This window comes from Phyllosticta citriasiana (genome assembly GCF_038021145.1).
Source record: "Phyllosticta citriasiana strain CBS 120426 chromosome Unknown IWZ02scaffold_2, whole genome shotgun sequence".
Lineage (NCBI taxonomy): Eukaryota > Fungi > Ascomycota > Dothideomycetes > Botryosphaeriales > Phyllostictaceae > Phyllosticta > Phyllosticta citriasiana.
In genome coordinates, this window is record NW_027117279.1 from 1,311,468 (window position 1) to 1,326,223 (window position 14,756).

General features: G+C 52.0%; 8 protein-coding genes across 8 annotated transcripts; 2 read left to right on the forward strand and 6 right to left on the reverse strand.

Moving 5' to 3' along the window:
* Positions 1-1,260: 1,260 nt before the first annotated feature.
* Positions 1,261-2,251, forward strand: IWZ02DRAFT_467584 (40S ribosomal protein uS15; the record flags this gene model as incomplete). The annotated part of the gene is made up of 6 exons (XM_066768567.1): positions 1,261-1,281; positions 1,358-1,395; positions 1,460-1,496; positions 1,784-1,834; positions 1,890-2,024; positions 2,078-2,251. 6 exons carry the CDS (start codon positions 1,261-1,263, stop codon positions 2,249-2,251), a joined length of 456 nt encoding a protein of 151 aa, XP_066626188.1.
* Positions 2,252-2,610: 359 nt separating this feature from the next.
* Positions 2,611-3,437, reverse strand: IWZ02DRAFT_487489 (uncharacterized protein; the record flags this gene model as incomplete). Its single annotated transcript, XM_066769375.1, has 2 exons — positions 2,611-2,707; positions 2,785-3,437. 2 exons carry the CDS (start codon positions 3,435-3,437, stop codon positions 2,611-2,613), a joined length of 750 nt encoding a protein of 249 aa, XP_066626189.1.
* Positions 3,438-4,319: 882 nt separating this feature from the next.
* IWZ02DRAFT_430036 (uncharacterized protein) lies at positions 4,320-4,733 on the reverse strand (the record flags this gene model as incomplete). Its single annotated transcript, XM_066766026.1, has 1 exon — positions 4,320-4,733. The coding sequence occupies one exon, from the start codon at positions 4,731-4,733 to the stop codon at positions 4,320-4,322; it is 414 nt and encodes a 137-aa protein (XP_066626190.1).
* A 138-nt stretch (positions 4,734-4,871) lies between these two features.
* Positions 4,872-7,508, reverse strand: IWZ02DRAFT_511571 (uncharacterized protein; the record flags this gene model as incomplete). Its single annotated transcript, XM_066770537.1, has 5 exons — positions 4,872-5,499; positions 6,517-6,937; positions 7,112-7,161; positions 7,211-7,297; positions 7,344-7,508. 5 exons carry the CDS (start codon positions 7,506-7,508, stop codon positions 5,365-5,367), a joined length of 858 nt encoding a protein of 285 aa, XP_066626191.1. The 3' UTR covers positions 4,872-5,364.
* Positions 7,509-8,267: 759 nt separating this feature from the next.
* IWZ02DRAFT_132763 (uncharacterized protein) lies at positions 8,268-9,853 on the reverse strand. Its single transcript, XM_066761635.1, has one exon. It carries the CDS (start codon positions 9,567-9,569, stop codon positions 8,367-8,369), a length of 1,203 nt encoding a protein of 400 aa, XP_066626192.1. The 5' UTR covers positions 9,570-9,853; the 3' UTR covers positions 8,268-8,366.
* On the reverse strand, positions 9,854-11,742 carry IWZ02DRAFT_132803 (pyridoxine kinase). Its single transcript, XM_066761636.1, has 6 exons — positions 11,521-11,742; positions 11,463-11,473; positions 11,337-11,416; positions 11,064-11,276; positions 10,880-10,997; positions 9,854-10,811 (listed from the first exon to the last, which is right to left on the reverse strand). The coding sequence occupies exons 1-6, from the start codon at positions 11,572-11,574 to the stop codon at positions 10,139-10,141; spliced, it is 1,149 nt and encodes a 382-aa protein (XP_066626193.1). The 5' UTR covers positions 11,575-11,742; the 3' UTR covers positions 9,854-10,138.
* On the reverse strand, positions 11,604-13,039 carry IWZ02DRAFT_442255 (proliferating cell nuclear antigen, C-terminal domain-containing protein). The gene is made up of 5 exons (XM_066766954.1): positions 12,905-13,039; positions 12,812-12,852; positions 12,333-12,762; positions 11,977-12,284; positions 11,604-11,928 (listed from the first exon to the last, which is right to left on the reverse strand). Coding segments are annotated over exons 1-5 (798 nt in total). The 5' UTR covers positions 12,906-13,039; the 3' UTR covers positions 11,604-11,910.
* A 1,048-nt stretch (positions 13,040-14,087) lies between these two features.
* Positions 14,088-14,546, forward strand: IWZ02DRAFT_370502 (uncharacterized protein; the record flags this gene model as incomplete). Its single annotated transcript, XM_066764505.1, has 1 exon — positions 14,088-14,546. The coding sequence occupies one exon, from the start codon at positions 14,088-14,090 to the stop codon at positions 14,544-14,546; it is 459 nt and encodes a 152-aa protein (XP_066626195.1).
* Positions 14,547-14,756: the final 210 nt, after the last annotated feature.

A 14,756-nucleotide genomic window follows, 5' to 3' on the forward strand; every position in this document is an offset into this window, starting at 1 on the left:
GGCGGAGCGGGCCTAGGTGGCTGGGCAAGCGTTGGCAACTCCAGTAAGCAGTTGTACTACTTACCGCCATCATCAGGCCGGCCACACCTGACGGCTGGCTTTTACGGCTTTCCATGCGCTCCCGCGACTTGCGGACTTGGCCATGGCGCACCCGAGCCAACGACATAATTGCCTCCTTTTCCGCCCGTGTTGACCAAAGAGGCTTGGAATGCACAATGCTCCCTCACTCGCAGGTCAAATCTCATGGCCGATCGAAGCTAGCACGCATTAGCAATGCCTGGTATCGATAAGGCCTAGGGTTACAAAATGGACAAACACGATTATAACCAAGCTTTGCGGTGTGATGTTCTCTCTTGCAATCGTGGCGACTTTGGCCAAGGCCTCGAACGAGAATTCCTTTTGGGCCTTTTCATAAGCTAGGAAGCTGACAGACATTTCCATGGACTGAGCCTGAACGGTCTCGCAGCAATGTCTCGCACCAATTTTTCGCGGAATGAAAGATCAAGACGAAACACTGAACATTTTGAAACTAAGTGTGCGGAAAAGTGGTACAAGGCTTCCAGGCAAAAGCTCTGCAGTGCAAGGTGGACATGACCACAGAAAAACAAACTCCAGGAAAAAGGAGCGTGGCCCATGGTGGTCAGAAGACCTGACAGGCCCACAGACGGCGGTACTAGACCCTTCTAATTCCTCGTCTTTGCAAAAGCCGACTGATACTCTCGTTAGCGAGTTGCGCAAAAGACTTTGTGCATGTAGAGTAGTGTGCTGGAGGGGAAATTCAGAAGTCCTTGAAGATCATCGAAGCTCGCAGTTCTTCCCGCAGGAAGAAACTGCAAGCCCCTAGCAGTAGAGGTGCCAGTTTGACTTTTTACGGATGTTTGCTCATCACAAGGGGAGACTCAGCAGGAGCCAAGTTGAGACGTACCTTGAAATGGAGCCTGTTGACGCGGACTGCAGTTAGCATTCGCGGGGAAATCTCATTCCACCACCACCACATGTCCGTCTACAGTTGCAAACATGAAGGACGGCGCATGAATCCTTTGCATGTTGTCGAGAAATAAACAGTCGTGGATAGACACGGGTGGTGGTTGAGAGGAAGATAAGGTGACGGCTTGAAGTTGTCGGCGGATAAAAACTCAGCGTGGTGGTCCGTGCACAGAAGCGAGCGCAGCCCACGACAATCTGCTCGACCTCCCATCCAACTTCGCTCTCCAGCCACGACAGTCTCGACAGCCGAATCACCACCTCACAGTCGCAACAATGGGTCGCCTTCACTCCAAGGTACGAAGACCCCTCCATCGATCAAGCCGCCATACCTCCAGGAAACAACGATGCTGACGGCGTGGGAATTTTGCAGGGCAAGGGCATTTCGTCCTCCGCTATCCCGTACTCGAGGTAATTTTGACACCACGGCTCGATTTCGGTCACGACAACGGACACCACCGCTAACACCATTAAGGAGCGTTCCTGCTTGGTTGAAGACCACTCCCGACCAGGTATGATGCATACTGCGACTTTTGGAGAGGACAAGGCATTTGGTGTTCTGTCAAGCAACATTGGCAGCCAGCATCCCGGCAGGCTCACGCTCACGCTCGCGATTTTTGGCCATCCCTCGCAAAGCCATTCGCAAGGAAGTCTACAGGGGCTTAATTTTGCATATGCGAGATCCGGGCATACTGAGGCTGCCGATATTGCTGCTGCTGGTGGAACTCCAATACGCCATGCACTCTGGAATCGCATCCTTTCCCAAAAACGAGGATCGAAGCTAACAACCAATCTCCAGGTCGTTGACCAGATCTGCAAGCTCGCCAGGAAGGGCGCCACCCCCTCCCAGGTATGCTAACGAAACCCCCGAATTTGAAAACCCCAAGCTCACGAGCCGTCTTCAGATTGGTGTCGTCCTCCGTGATTCCCACGGTGTTGCCCAGGTCAAGGTCGTCACCGGTAACAAGATCCTCCGCATCCTCAAGTCCAACGGCCTGGCTCCCGAGATCCCTGAGGACCTGTACATGCTCATCAAGAAGGTGCGCATTTCCAACTCCAAGCAGCCGATGCCCGCTCTCTAACCATAATGCAGGCTGTCCAAGTCCGTAAGCACCTGTCCACCAACCGCAAGGACAAGGACGGCAAGTTCCGCCTAATTCTGATCGAATCCCGTATCCACCGTCTCTCGCGCTACTACAAGACCGTCGGTGTCCTTCCCCCCACCTGGAGGTACGAGAGCGCCACCGCCTCCACTCTCGTCTCGTAAATGCATTCACGACGTCGGGTTGTGGTTTGCGTGGGGTTTTTTGCTGATCAGATGGGAGCTGGCTGGACGTTATGGGAAAAATGAAGAAGGGAATACCCTCTGGCGTGAACGGCGACCATGAGCATTGGTGGGCAAAAAGATCGTGGTGTCCTAGAGGCTCCTATGGCCGGGTCATCCATGACCACCAATTGAGATGACTCGAATTACCATTGTTTCTGGTTCTGGGTATGTGATGTTTTCTGAAAGCTTGAATTGTCGTTTTTGAACGCCGCCGCTATGCAACCTGAGTTGGAGGGTATCATGGTAGACCCGCGTGTGTCCGATTGTGTACTCCAATACCTTCGCCTTCCAAAAGAACCTCAACCCGAGCTCGCTCCGTTGCCAGTGCCAGTGCCCTCAACCTCCTTGCTCTTCTCCGCCAAGAAATCCGACAGCCACTTGAGCGGCTTCTCAGGCCTAAACGACCAAGTCAGCGATCACCAGATGTTCACAATCTCACTGCTCTGGAGTACAGCAGCCCATGGACAACGTACTCAAGCACCGCGACCTTCTTCATTCCCTCGAGCAAATACGGCGTGAGGTGGCTGTTGAGGTACACGCGCGTCGGACTGCCGTGGGGGAGCGCCTCACGCGGGAGCTGCTGTTGCGCCTGCTGCTGGCCGGGACGCGGCGAGCCGGTGCGCGTGGCGCTTTCGGCGCGCTGGTCGCGAGGTGGCATTGCGGTCGCAGAGGAAGTGGGCGTGGAGGCGGAATTCGTAGATGCCGTTGGCAGGCTTGCAGCGGCCGCGGCTTGTGCAGGTGGAGGTGAGGTCGCGGATGGCAAGGTCGTCGAGGAAGCAGCTGCTTGCTGTGGTGGCGGCGGCTGTTGCGGAAACTGTGTTGGAGGTGTGGTCGTGTTGGTTGGCGTGTCCGCGGTTGAGGTGGTGGTGGTGGTGTTTTGCGCCGGCGGCACGTTTGCTGGCGCAAGGTTTGACTGCAGGTTGGTTTGTGAGCTGATGGACATGCCGTGGATTTGGATCGAGTGATCTGCTGTGCCTACCTCGACGGGCTCTTCCTTCATCTCGACGTCCATGGTGTCGGCGGTGCCGTTCGTCGCGGGCGCATCTTGCGACATGGGCGCCTCGGGAAGCTGGACGTCTGGACGTTCTCCATTTCCTTGATCAGATTGCGCAATTGGCTCCGTCATTTTTCCTGCGAGACAGATGTGAACGCGCGTGCGCTGGGCTGGACGGGATCTGTCGAATGAGGTGAATTGGGTGGTTAGACTCGGAGAGCAACTTTCAGGCGACGCGGACCTGGAGAATCCTGGCCAAAGCTCTCTACCACAAGCCGGGCCTTCAAAAACCAACAACACCACCATTCCATTCGGGCCCAACCTCCCGTCTCCTTAACATCCCTAAAAACCGAAATGATCACAACCTAGCAGTATTGCAAACAAATCTCTCCGCCCGTAGCAAGAGACAGATCGTTTGATGGTACCTCCTGTACTACTCTTTACGCAGCTTGGCTTCTACGTTCACCGTCGCTCGCCGACGAATCTCGAACATTTATTTCTTTCATTCGATCAAAGCATGTGGAAATTTCGTCATAATTGTCTGTGCATAACCATGTGTACTTGGACTGTTGGCCACAGGCCTTAGATTTTGCTCTCTCACAACAGACATTTCGCAACCTCAAGCCATCGTCAAACACCTCCTTTGCGCTCACGGGAAAAGTCTCCATCAAAGAAGGGACAGTGATGACAATGGCTATTACCAAAAATGCTTCCACCTGAGATCAAAAACATCGCTACCACCAGTCCGCCAGCGTCCAACTCATCAAGACACATTTTGTGAAAGGCGATTTCCATCTCTAGCAACGTCATCCAAACTCTTGTCTAGGGAAAAGTCCAAGTTCTCTAGGTCTCTAGGTATTGCCGTAGGGCTTTTTGAAACTTGATTTGATCCTTCTTTCGTTTTTCTTCTTCTCCTCCTTCTCCCTCCTCTACATCATCCCCTACTCCTTCTTCTTCGCCTTCTCCTCCTTCTGCTCCTTCGCCTCCTACTTCTCCCTCTCCCTCTCCTCCTCCTCATCCTCCTCCTCCTCCTTCTTCTTCTTCCTCCCCATTCTCATCCGACTGCCCGTCGTCCTCCACTTCTGCTTCCTCGTCTTTGCTGTTGAGAATCGAGACATCAGCCGAAACCAGCTCCAGTGCCGCAAACTTATCTCCCCTGGATTTTGCAACTTCAACAAACCACCTTCGAGCACGTTGAAAGAGAATCTTCAAGCCAATTGCAGCGCAGAAGTCTTCGTATGTAAACACCCTGAGATCAAATCGAAGATGAGTCAACTGTGGCAGCTTCCAGAGCTCGTTGTCTAAGCAACTCAAACCATTCCTCCCATATTCTTCATCCTCGGCCCACATCAAAGTGAGGCATTTCACGCTGCGACCGGCTTTGTTGCTAACATTTTGCATGAATCTTTCGAAGTTTCCAATGAACATGCGGATTGTGTTTTCGCCGTAGCTCAACAGACTCTTCGTACACTTGCTTGCTCACAGTGAGAAGCCCCGCGGTGAGATGGGCATTCTCGGAGAATCTGGAGTCTCGAAGGATCAGCATTTCCTGGTCTCTAATCATCAAAATCATGTAGAAGATGTCTCTCAACTCTCGTGGTAGGTCCAGAAACCTTGGAAATCAGTATTGCGTCTTGAGATAGAGGACATGCTGTCCAATCCGGGGGCCGAGGCTGACACAACCCTACAGGAACGTTAAACATCATCAGTGACGCTCCGACTGGCTTAAAAAATCCACAAATTTGATCGGAAAGCGAGAATCCAAAGAAAGCTCCAGGGAATGGCGTCCAGCCTCACACTGGTTGCTCCGGCCAGCAAGCAACGCCTTTGGACCAGAACGACACAGCTGAGACTGGGCTGAGAGCATCCGGTCAATTGAAGATTTTTCAAGGGCGTTTCCCAGCCACTCTTTGCGGTTGGTCGTATCGCGAGGACACTCTTCCACAATTTGGTCCAACGCGTCTATCAATTGCTTTCGAACGTCTTCTCGTTTTGGTTCATGCGAAGTACGCCTGCGCGCGTGGAGTGTGGAATCAGACTTCTCTAGATATCAGCGTCGCTACAATTGCATTGGAGCGGGATCGCCTACTACTCCTCCAAATGGCACGACCATGCCTTCGTTCTTATCGCTGAAGTTGCCGATGAAGTTTCCGATGAAGTTTCCGATGCCGACGAATAACTCCTTCAGGGCCTCCTTGCTTGCTTCGTAGTCTTAGGGATTGCCCATGGCGAATTGTTCGTTGGATAGGCGTCGACGTGTTGTGTGGACAGCTTTGGGAAACACGCAGAGAGAGGGAATTTTTGAGGCGTAGGATGGGCGATAGCACCAATGGAGACTATGTATGCTGTACTAGGTTGGCATAACGGCGAAATTGTATGGATAATCCCTGTGCTATGCACTCGCTCGCCATAGCTGCTTTTCGCTTTGATCTGTTCGGCTCGTGATCCAATGCACGCTCAAGGAAAGAAGCTGATAGGAAAGCTTTGCAAGACAACGCTGAGTTCCTCTGAGGTAATTGGACTGGCTTGACGCACCGTCCCTGCTTTACATGAGATACTTCCGACCTTCAACCTACCGGTTTGCAGGAACTTCGCTTCTGAACTGTTCTTTGAGTCGAGAGCTTGAGACGATGAAGCTTTCGCACTCTACGGATAACGGTAGACCACATCTAACGATACGATCCATGTAGCTAGGAGTCACAGCCTTGATACAGCTTTACTTTGTTTCCTTCGTCTGAGAAGAGTCTAGACACTCATACAATTGTTTCCTTGTTTCACCTCGGCTTTGGTCGCTCGACCTCGAACTCCAAGGCTTTCAACTTGGCCTCGATTCAGATATCTTGATTCTTCGCTGTCTGATCACAGATTTGAAGGATGACTTCCTTTCCACTTGTCCAAAGTCCGCCGTAAACGCTAGCTTCAGACAGGGCTGTACTGTGGAGACATCTCTGGGCGGAGGTAGAATGTAGCATCAAAGGAAACGAGAGAACCTTGTCTGTGCTGAGTCCTGCCAAACAGGCTAATGACTTTCTCACCGGTTCGTATTCCGCCAAAAGGAACAGGAGAATCCGGGATGTTCTTCATGCTCCTGATGTGTTCCAAGATTTTCCACCGTGACCACTCGGGGCCATGGTAAAAGATTGGCAAGCTGCAAGCATCGGAATACAAGGAAAGCTCATCGGGCTCTGCCAGAAATGGCTGTTCAATGTACTTGTGCAGACCCACCAAGAAGCTTGAATTCCCTTCTTCTCGAACCAATGGTTCCGTTTCGGGTCGGTGTCCAGGACGACGTTTCAATCATTTTGACCGCCGCAAACTTGTCGTCTTGTCGCTTTGCGACTTGGGTCATCCAACTTTGTGCTTGTGCGAAGAAGTCCTTCGCGACGAATAATTGGACATATTTGTCGCCAACCATTGAAAAGTCGAGCCGGAGCTTTGTGAGATGTTCCAATTTGCATAGACTGGAGATGCCAAGTATGTTCCGGTCAGCATCGAGACGCAACTGCAGTCGCATCTCTCGAATATGGCGGTCTGCCTTGCCGCCAGCTTTTTCGAGGAACTTCGGCAGACTGAAGCTCTGCATTGAGAACCGATTGCGGTTGTATAAAACTTCCAAAGCCTCTTCGCAGAGCCTTTTGCCAGTGATTAGCAGGCTAGAGCATAAAGTTTCGCCTTGTGCCCCTCTACCACAGCGAAGTCCCTTTGTATCAATGAAAATTGGAAATCGGCTGGTCATGGCGAAGCCCAGAATTAATTTCCGTAATTCACAAGGGAGATTCCAGAAGTGTGATGACACAGGCTGTTACCTGACGTAAATCGCGTGGCTTCCTGCCCGCTCGCCAGTTTTGATAAGTTCCTGTGCCAAAGTCAGGACCATTTGAGGAGCGCGCGTCTGCAAAGCTTACTACCGGAAAGAGCTTCGAAATGTGAAGCGGATAGGTCGATGTCAGCTCGATCTTGAGCGTATAAGTTCTGGTATTTTTTCGGTCATCCTAAATAGATAAGCAAACTTGTCTTCATGGAAGCGTTGGGTCCAACCATTTGCTCAGTGCTCGACGCCGAAGTCAGAGTAACAGGGTCAACATCAGTCTGAAGGGTCCCGTCCTCTTCAGCCGGTGGGGGCTCCTCGTCTTCGTCTGGAAAATGGTCTTCTTCATATCCAAGTACAAGTGCTTGGGGTTCTTCGTCATTACAGGACTCCATTATCAGAGGCGAGAAATTGGTCGGGAGTCTAGAAGGCTCTGTGAGATGGAATCGTGAGGTAGGCCCTGGCAGCCTTTTTCCAGGCAACTTCCCGCTTGCTGTGCACTGAGTCAACTTCAACTTTCACAGGGCACCGACAGACTGTCACCCCCTAACTTCCCGGACCCTTCCAAAAGTGAGATAGGGACCCTTCCTTGGTCCGCCCTCCCGTCCTCTAAACACCACCGAGCGTGTCGTTCATGTGTCATCCTGGTCCCTCTCTTATTCCATGGATTCTTAGTCGTCCGCGATGGCTCTCGGTGATTGACTTGATTCTTGAAATGTGAACTCAGCAACGGTAGCTACTCTCCTTTGATACGCATTTTAAGAACATGCCCCTCTTGTCCCTGACCTCATGTCACTTTGCAACATTATGCTTGCGGATATGACAGGACTTCCTGTGTCCGCTTTTCTTTCAGGAGAATGACCGAGACGACCGCCCGCGATATCTTTTCCTTCTGTGAGCTGCACAGTATCCGATGTGTACCGACCTCCGGTCCTTCGACACACTCGAAAAGCGACTTGAAAGCGAGGATAGCTAATGCAGAAACACCCTCTCTTTCAACGCTGGAGAAGGACGTTCGTAAACCTGCAATGATAGCAAAAAGAGCGCGTACATGATTTCCGTACTGGCGGAGTTCCCAAGCAAGGGATTGGCTACCTAACACAGAAACACATCTCTTTTATTCAATCGACGAGTAAGAGCCTGTGCAGCTCTTCTCGGAATTGCCGCTCACATCCCGCGTGCGTCGCAGAAACCAGGTCCATAGCACAGCCTGTCGTTGGCTAAATGATATTCAGAACAGCCGTCCGGTTGTCTTAGAAAGAGGCGACTCCTTCTATCCATTGACGTTGTCGAGAAAAGAAATTTCGGGCAGCAATGATCGGATTTTCGGTTTGCTTCAAAGGGCCCTCTGTTACTGGCACGTAGAGCTTTTCAAGGTGGATAAGATTTGGCGGAGTTCTCCACTCGGTGATAAGTCTCTCCACAGCTAAGCGCTTGATATATGCTGCAGAAGCTCCAATCTGGTTGAGGAATAATTCCATCATTGTAGGAATCTTGGCGATGTCATCCAGGAGAATGTAAGAAAAGAGGAATGTGTTCTTTGAGTAAAGAATAGGCAAAGACTCTTCATAGACGAATCTGTTCACTTGTAGAAGCCCTGGGGTCACGGAGTTTGTTCTGTATACCTTTCCCCCAATGTGGCGATTAACAATTCTAGCTCCATCTTCTCTGACTATTTTTTGATCGAGGTCGATGATTCCTCCAGGTTGTAACTCGCTCATCCGTCCTGGTAAGTGTTCGTTTGTATAGTCCGACTGGTCAGTCATGGCAAGCTCGTGTATGTCCTGACGAACGTTTTGAGGCATTCGGAGAAAAGGAAACGAGCTGCGTCGTTTCCCAATGTAGAATTTCAACTGAACTCTAATCTCTGCATTCCAAGTAGCGGAACAGTCCTTGAACATGACGACATCCAATGAAGCGTATTTGTTGCCTTTGATGACCCCCGCTGCCTCAATCCAGCCTGGGACAGTGTTGTAGAATTCTTCCGCAGTAGCGATGGGACTGGCATAGGTCTCTTGGTGGTCATGATGGTGCGCAAGCTCAAGGCGATTTAAGTGGCCAAAGTTCGAAAGAAAGTCTGCTTCGTTGTGCAATTCCTCGATATCGGGTTCTGTGATAGACACGTTCTTAACAAACCTCGCATCGGCACCGACAATCTTCACGAAGTCTTCAAGGTCTCCTGCGATAACCATCTTGAACATTGTCTGACCGTATACGACGGGAAGAGAATCTGAAGTCCAGCTCAAGGTATTGGAGTTCGAGGGATTGTATGCTGCTGGCTTCGATGCTCTTCCTAAGGACAAGGGATTTGAGCTCGGTCCAGTGCAACTCGACCGTGTTCTGGCTGAATAAGAATGAGACTGATTCTCCATGGAGACGTTTGTTTGCGAGGAGGAGCCCGCGAGCGAGCCTGGCCTTGACCCAGATGCAACGCCAGTCCATGTAGCGGTCAACATCACTGTAGAGCAATAGATACTTGTATATCCCGTTGCGTACTTCACCAGGCATGTCAAGCAAGCTCTTGGATGTCAACGAATCAGTAGAACCAGAACCTTTGGCTTTTATGGATGCTGATTCGCGCTTTTTCTTGTGCGACCGACGCTAGGGGCCCTGTGAGCAAGACTTCTCCATTTTTACCATTCAGACTAGACCTTTGCTTTGGCTTTGAGGCGCTCCCCGCGATTTGTCATGGTCGTTGAAAGGCAGGAGAAACACAATCGCTGAGGCTTCAAGAACGGTTCTTTGCGTTGTCCAGGTGATTGACAGCCTGGAGTGATATAGAAGCAAAATCGGAGGAAGTTGAATGTCCTTGTCTGTAAGCAATTCAACATTGATGGACTGTTTGCAGAATCGAATTTGCACGAGAAATCGTGCAGCCCCCCCCTAGACGCCGTTTCGCTCGCGATGTCGCACATGCTGTTTCTCTCAATGGAATCGCTCGGAACACCAAGTCTTTTTTTCACAATATCTGTATTCTATATGTCAGTAACTCCAAGGATAATTGCACCTGGTCTCTGGCAAAAGGTCAGAGAGGGGTCGACAACCCGCTGGCGTCAACCGCCACCTCTGTTGCGGGAAACTTCTCCCTCTCCTCTCCTGTTTCACGCAGCAGCAAATCCCCAACGTTCCTTACGACCCTCACCTCGCTTGCCCTCATCCGCCGTAGATGTCTCTTGACCTCGCGATCCCGCTCCCCTTCGCTGTTGGCGCTCAACCCGGCTCTTTCATCTTCTGCCTCAAGGGTCGCCATTTCCTTTTCATATGCACGCAGTGTCTTCTTCAAAACTGCCTGCATGCTCTCCAAGACACGCTCAACAGCTCGTGCGAGCGGCAGGTCTGCCGCAGGTACGTCGTCAGGACTCCGCCATGATGATGTGTCCAGGAGGTTCGCGCGGGCGCTGGCTTCGCGCAGGCGAGCCACGGTGAGGGCAGCAAACATGTCGCCAGTGCCGGAGAAGAAGAGAGGGAGGGCGGGGACGTCGACACGGAAAAGGCGCGGAGAGTGATCTGCACGAGCGGTGCTTCCGATGATGGTCAGGTGGGTAGGATTGGTTTCGGCGTCAGGAGTTATGGTGCCGTCGACCGGGGACAGGCGGAGGCTGGTGATGATAATATGAGGTATCTGGTAGGTTCGGTGCAATGTCTCGATTGCAGTAGCGAGAGTAGGGATATTCTTGATTTTGGTGGAGGAGAGGAGCCTGGAGCAGCATTAGTGGTGTTCCCTGGACAGCGAAAATTCGAGCGTTAAGGAACTTCTTCGACTCACTCGGCCTCGAATTGATTCGGCAAAATCAGGTCCGCTTCACGCAGTAGCGCCTTGTACTCTGGGATCTCATTCTCCGGTACATAACAACGGCCTTGATCGCCCATGACAGGGTCAAGCGCTGAGAGAAGTCAGTTCCTTCTCTGAATTTGGTATTTGGGCTGCATCCTGGGAGACGCCTACCCACCCCAGAAAAAGGATCCCGGCCTGCCTGACGCGTTGAACCTCAAGTCTCTGCCAATCTTGCCAACAGCTTGCACGGCTTCCGCACTAGGCATGTATCCGGAAAGCAGGACGTCGAAGTTGTTGAGGTATGATTGCTTCAGGCCGTCGTACAATTCGAGGATTTCGTCCGCTGTCGTCTTACGTCCCTTGACTTGCTTGTATGCCGTGTGATTGCCTAAATCACGCGCAACGGTAAGCTGTGGTGCAGATCGAACGGGTATGGATCAGGTCTGACTGTAATGCACCGTATTGATTGCCGAAACCTCGCACCCGAGTGCCTGCATGATGAACGTTGCCATCGTGTTTCCAACGTAGCTGCATGCCTTTAGAAACGAAGCGCCGCGCATCGGGATTGACTCACCCATGAGCAACCTGTCGCGCGATCAGTCGTGGTTCGATGATCCTGCGGAGAAACCTACATGGCTCGCTATGGCAAGGACCCGGGTTTCCGGTATCGAATGGTCGTCGGCCATGATTGCACGGAGGAAGGAAGCAGAGCAGAAAGTGTGAATGTCGCAGAGATGGAATTTCTTCTACCTTATCTGCGAGCGAGGCCGCGGCGCAGTGTGACGTGTGGGGCCGTGTGCCTGGACATCAACCCCGCGGTCGATGAACCGGGCGTGCCTTCCATGGAATCGCGCCGACTTTTCCGCATCAAAACCACCCACAAACGCAACACAGGCCCCCCATGTCACGATGTCTCTATAACCAGCCCTCACTAGTCTGCGTCCGCATCATGTACCTTTTGTTTGTATTCCTACACGGAGAAGTAATCGTTGGTCGTTCGTTAGCTGTCGGGTGCGCTTCGCCTACTCTTCGTCGCCAATCTGCAAATTGGTCAGCATATGCATCCGGATCTTGTCGCGTCAACGCACCTTGGGGGCCAGGTAAAACTTCAGGTGGCTGTTGCTTTCGGTCGCGTTCGGGTCGACGAGAGGGTACTCCACCATCAGCGGAACCTCGTTTGAAAGGGAAAGCTTGACGGTTGAAGAGAGGCCGGTAGCAGCAGTGAAGTTGGAGAGGTATTTGAGGGAGAATGTGAGGGATACGGGCTCCGAAAGCGTGATTTCCACACTGTTGTCCGGGTTCTCGACCTCCTTGTGCTGCCTCAACGTGATGGAGCCAGAACCAATCTCGCCCTGGCAAGAAAACTTGATGCCCTCCTTGGTGCACTCGATCGCGACTATTGTCCGTCAGCCAGCCCCGCAGCATGGTTTCCATTGTATCATACCTGACTCCGAGAGCTGCATCAAATCCTTTGTGATCCTTTGGAACTCGCTCGAGGGCATCTTGACAACCGCGGCGTAATCTGTGTCGGGGATTCCAAGGTGCTCTTGGTCAATGTCCATGAGCTTGAGGTCATACTGGCTGAACCTGTCGCTCTCTGTGCTCTCGAAAGCAAAGCTGATGACATCGGGGGTGTCTTCAGCGGTGATGGACAGCAGGTCATCGCCTTGCAACGACTTGAGGACCTTGTTCAGCGACGTGAGGTTGATTCCCAAAGCAAGGTTCCTGTCACAACGCCACCGCGTGAACAGCTCCGTCTTCAGCACCATGGACACAAGCGCGACGTGGGAGTTGTCCATGGCTTGCAGCGCCATACCCGACTCGTTGCAGTCGAAGTTGCAGTCTTGGACGAGGTTCTTGATCGCATCGACAATCTTTGGCTGGGTCAGGAAGAGCCAACATGACTGTGGGAGCGGTACAGACCTTCTTCAGCAGCATGGGCTGCGAAAGCTTGGCTTCCAACACTGCGACATGTTAGCCCATACCGGCGGGCGCTACGTAGCGAATGGGCCTTACTCTTTGCAAGTGAAGTATTACACGCGGGAACTGGGGTATCAGAGAGGAAAGACGAAAGCAAAGAGGCTTGGAGGGTTGGGTTCGAGTAAGATGGTGAGTCGAAGCCAACGAGCACTGGGGGATTTTAAGCTCAGTCGCGGGTCAGACGCGTCGCGCGTCGGCGGGCGTGCCGCGATATTAGTTCGGGAGTGCTGACTAAGGCAACCACCCAGGTACCTCCTACCAGCACTGGCAAGGCAACCCCGACACCAACAACTACATGTTCCGGTGGCAAAGCCCCGGGATCCAACGTGCCCAAGTCCAACGCAAGTCTCGAACATCATCTTCCGCCTTTTGAGTTCCTTCGGCAAGTCCAACAAGCCTCGTTGGAAATCCGGTCCTTTTCATTGCTCATCCACACTAACTGTGCCCGACTTTTTCTGGTCCATTCTCAAGAACATCACGACAGCCCAGGGCGGCGACCAACACGCCTTACTCCACGGAGGCACAGAACCGTCCGGGCTGCATGACTGATATTTGCATCGGTCGCTTCGGTCGCTTGGGTATGGGATGCAGGTGCGCTTGGGCCTCGACGTGACCGTTGACCGCTCCCATTGCCTCGACCTCATGTCTTTCTATTCTGTCATTGGCAATCTACGCGCTGTCCCATTCACTATGATTGCGGAACCTATGATGGAGCCCACAATGAAACAAGGCTGACACCAACAAAGCACTCGGCTTGCGACTGCCAAGTCCACGTGTCTTGCAACTTCGACGTTCAGAACTGTCTTTGTTTGCCGCTCAAAGACCAAAGAAATAGAATGCCCAGGATTGTCCTCGAGCACCCTCCTTTGTTGTCTCTTTCTAAGTATTCTTCGTGACGCTAAATCTAGCACGTTGCTGAAAGAGCTTGGGTTACAAAGGAGCGGTAAAGCATATATTGGGACCGCACCTATCCTTGATTCACCCCTCTAACCCAGCACCTTCTTTCGGCAACCCTAGTTTTCCTACGCTGGTCGTGGCTCCTTTCAGCGGATACTTCTTCATTTCCAGCGACACAGCCTTCCCAGCCTTGAGGCTACACAGACGTCTTGACATACGGCAAGCCCGTAATATTTTTAACCCGCAAACACTGCCATTGCAAGACTCGGAAATCATGGATGCAACACACCGAAAAGACCAAGCCCAGCTCCCAAACAACATTATGGCCAACTCGACAATCAGGAGCTCTTCCGAATTTGCTCAGAAGGTCGACAAGCTTAAGCTCAAGCTGTGTCCTCTTTATCCTATGCCATGTGGTCCTCCGCACCCAGACTTTCCGAAGAGCCTTTTGCATTTTTGGCTTTTGAATGAGGAGCAGCTCGACAGCATGGCGGCCTACTACCATCAAACAACCGCCAGCCAATGGACTGAGCTCTATCCTTGCCCCATGCATTGGGATGTCGAGTTTCTCACCGATCCTGCGCTCAATCCTGAGGACCGCCTGGCCATCAAGCGTCGGAAACTGGGCAAATTCATCGGCCTTCGAGGCTGCGACACTCCTATTGAGGAGTCCAAGAAGCAAGTCGACCTTGCGATTGCCAGGATAGAAAAGCAGGTCGAGATGGAGAGGGAGGCTGCTCGTGCCGCAGAGAAGGGCTGGATGAGGTGGTATGGAGTGTAATTAGCGCTTGTCAAATTCGGTCGACTTGTTTTTGGGTATGCATAGCATCGGCGTATGTGGTTTCACTTTGAGGCATGCGAGAATGGATCAGTAGCATGACCCGGGTTTGGCACAAATGAATGTGCATTTCAGCGATATCATCTTTTCGATTCCCAAGGACGAGTGTTTTTGAGAGCTTGTAAAGCCTACACCCCACCGAGTGTTTCTACA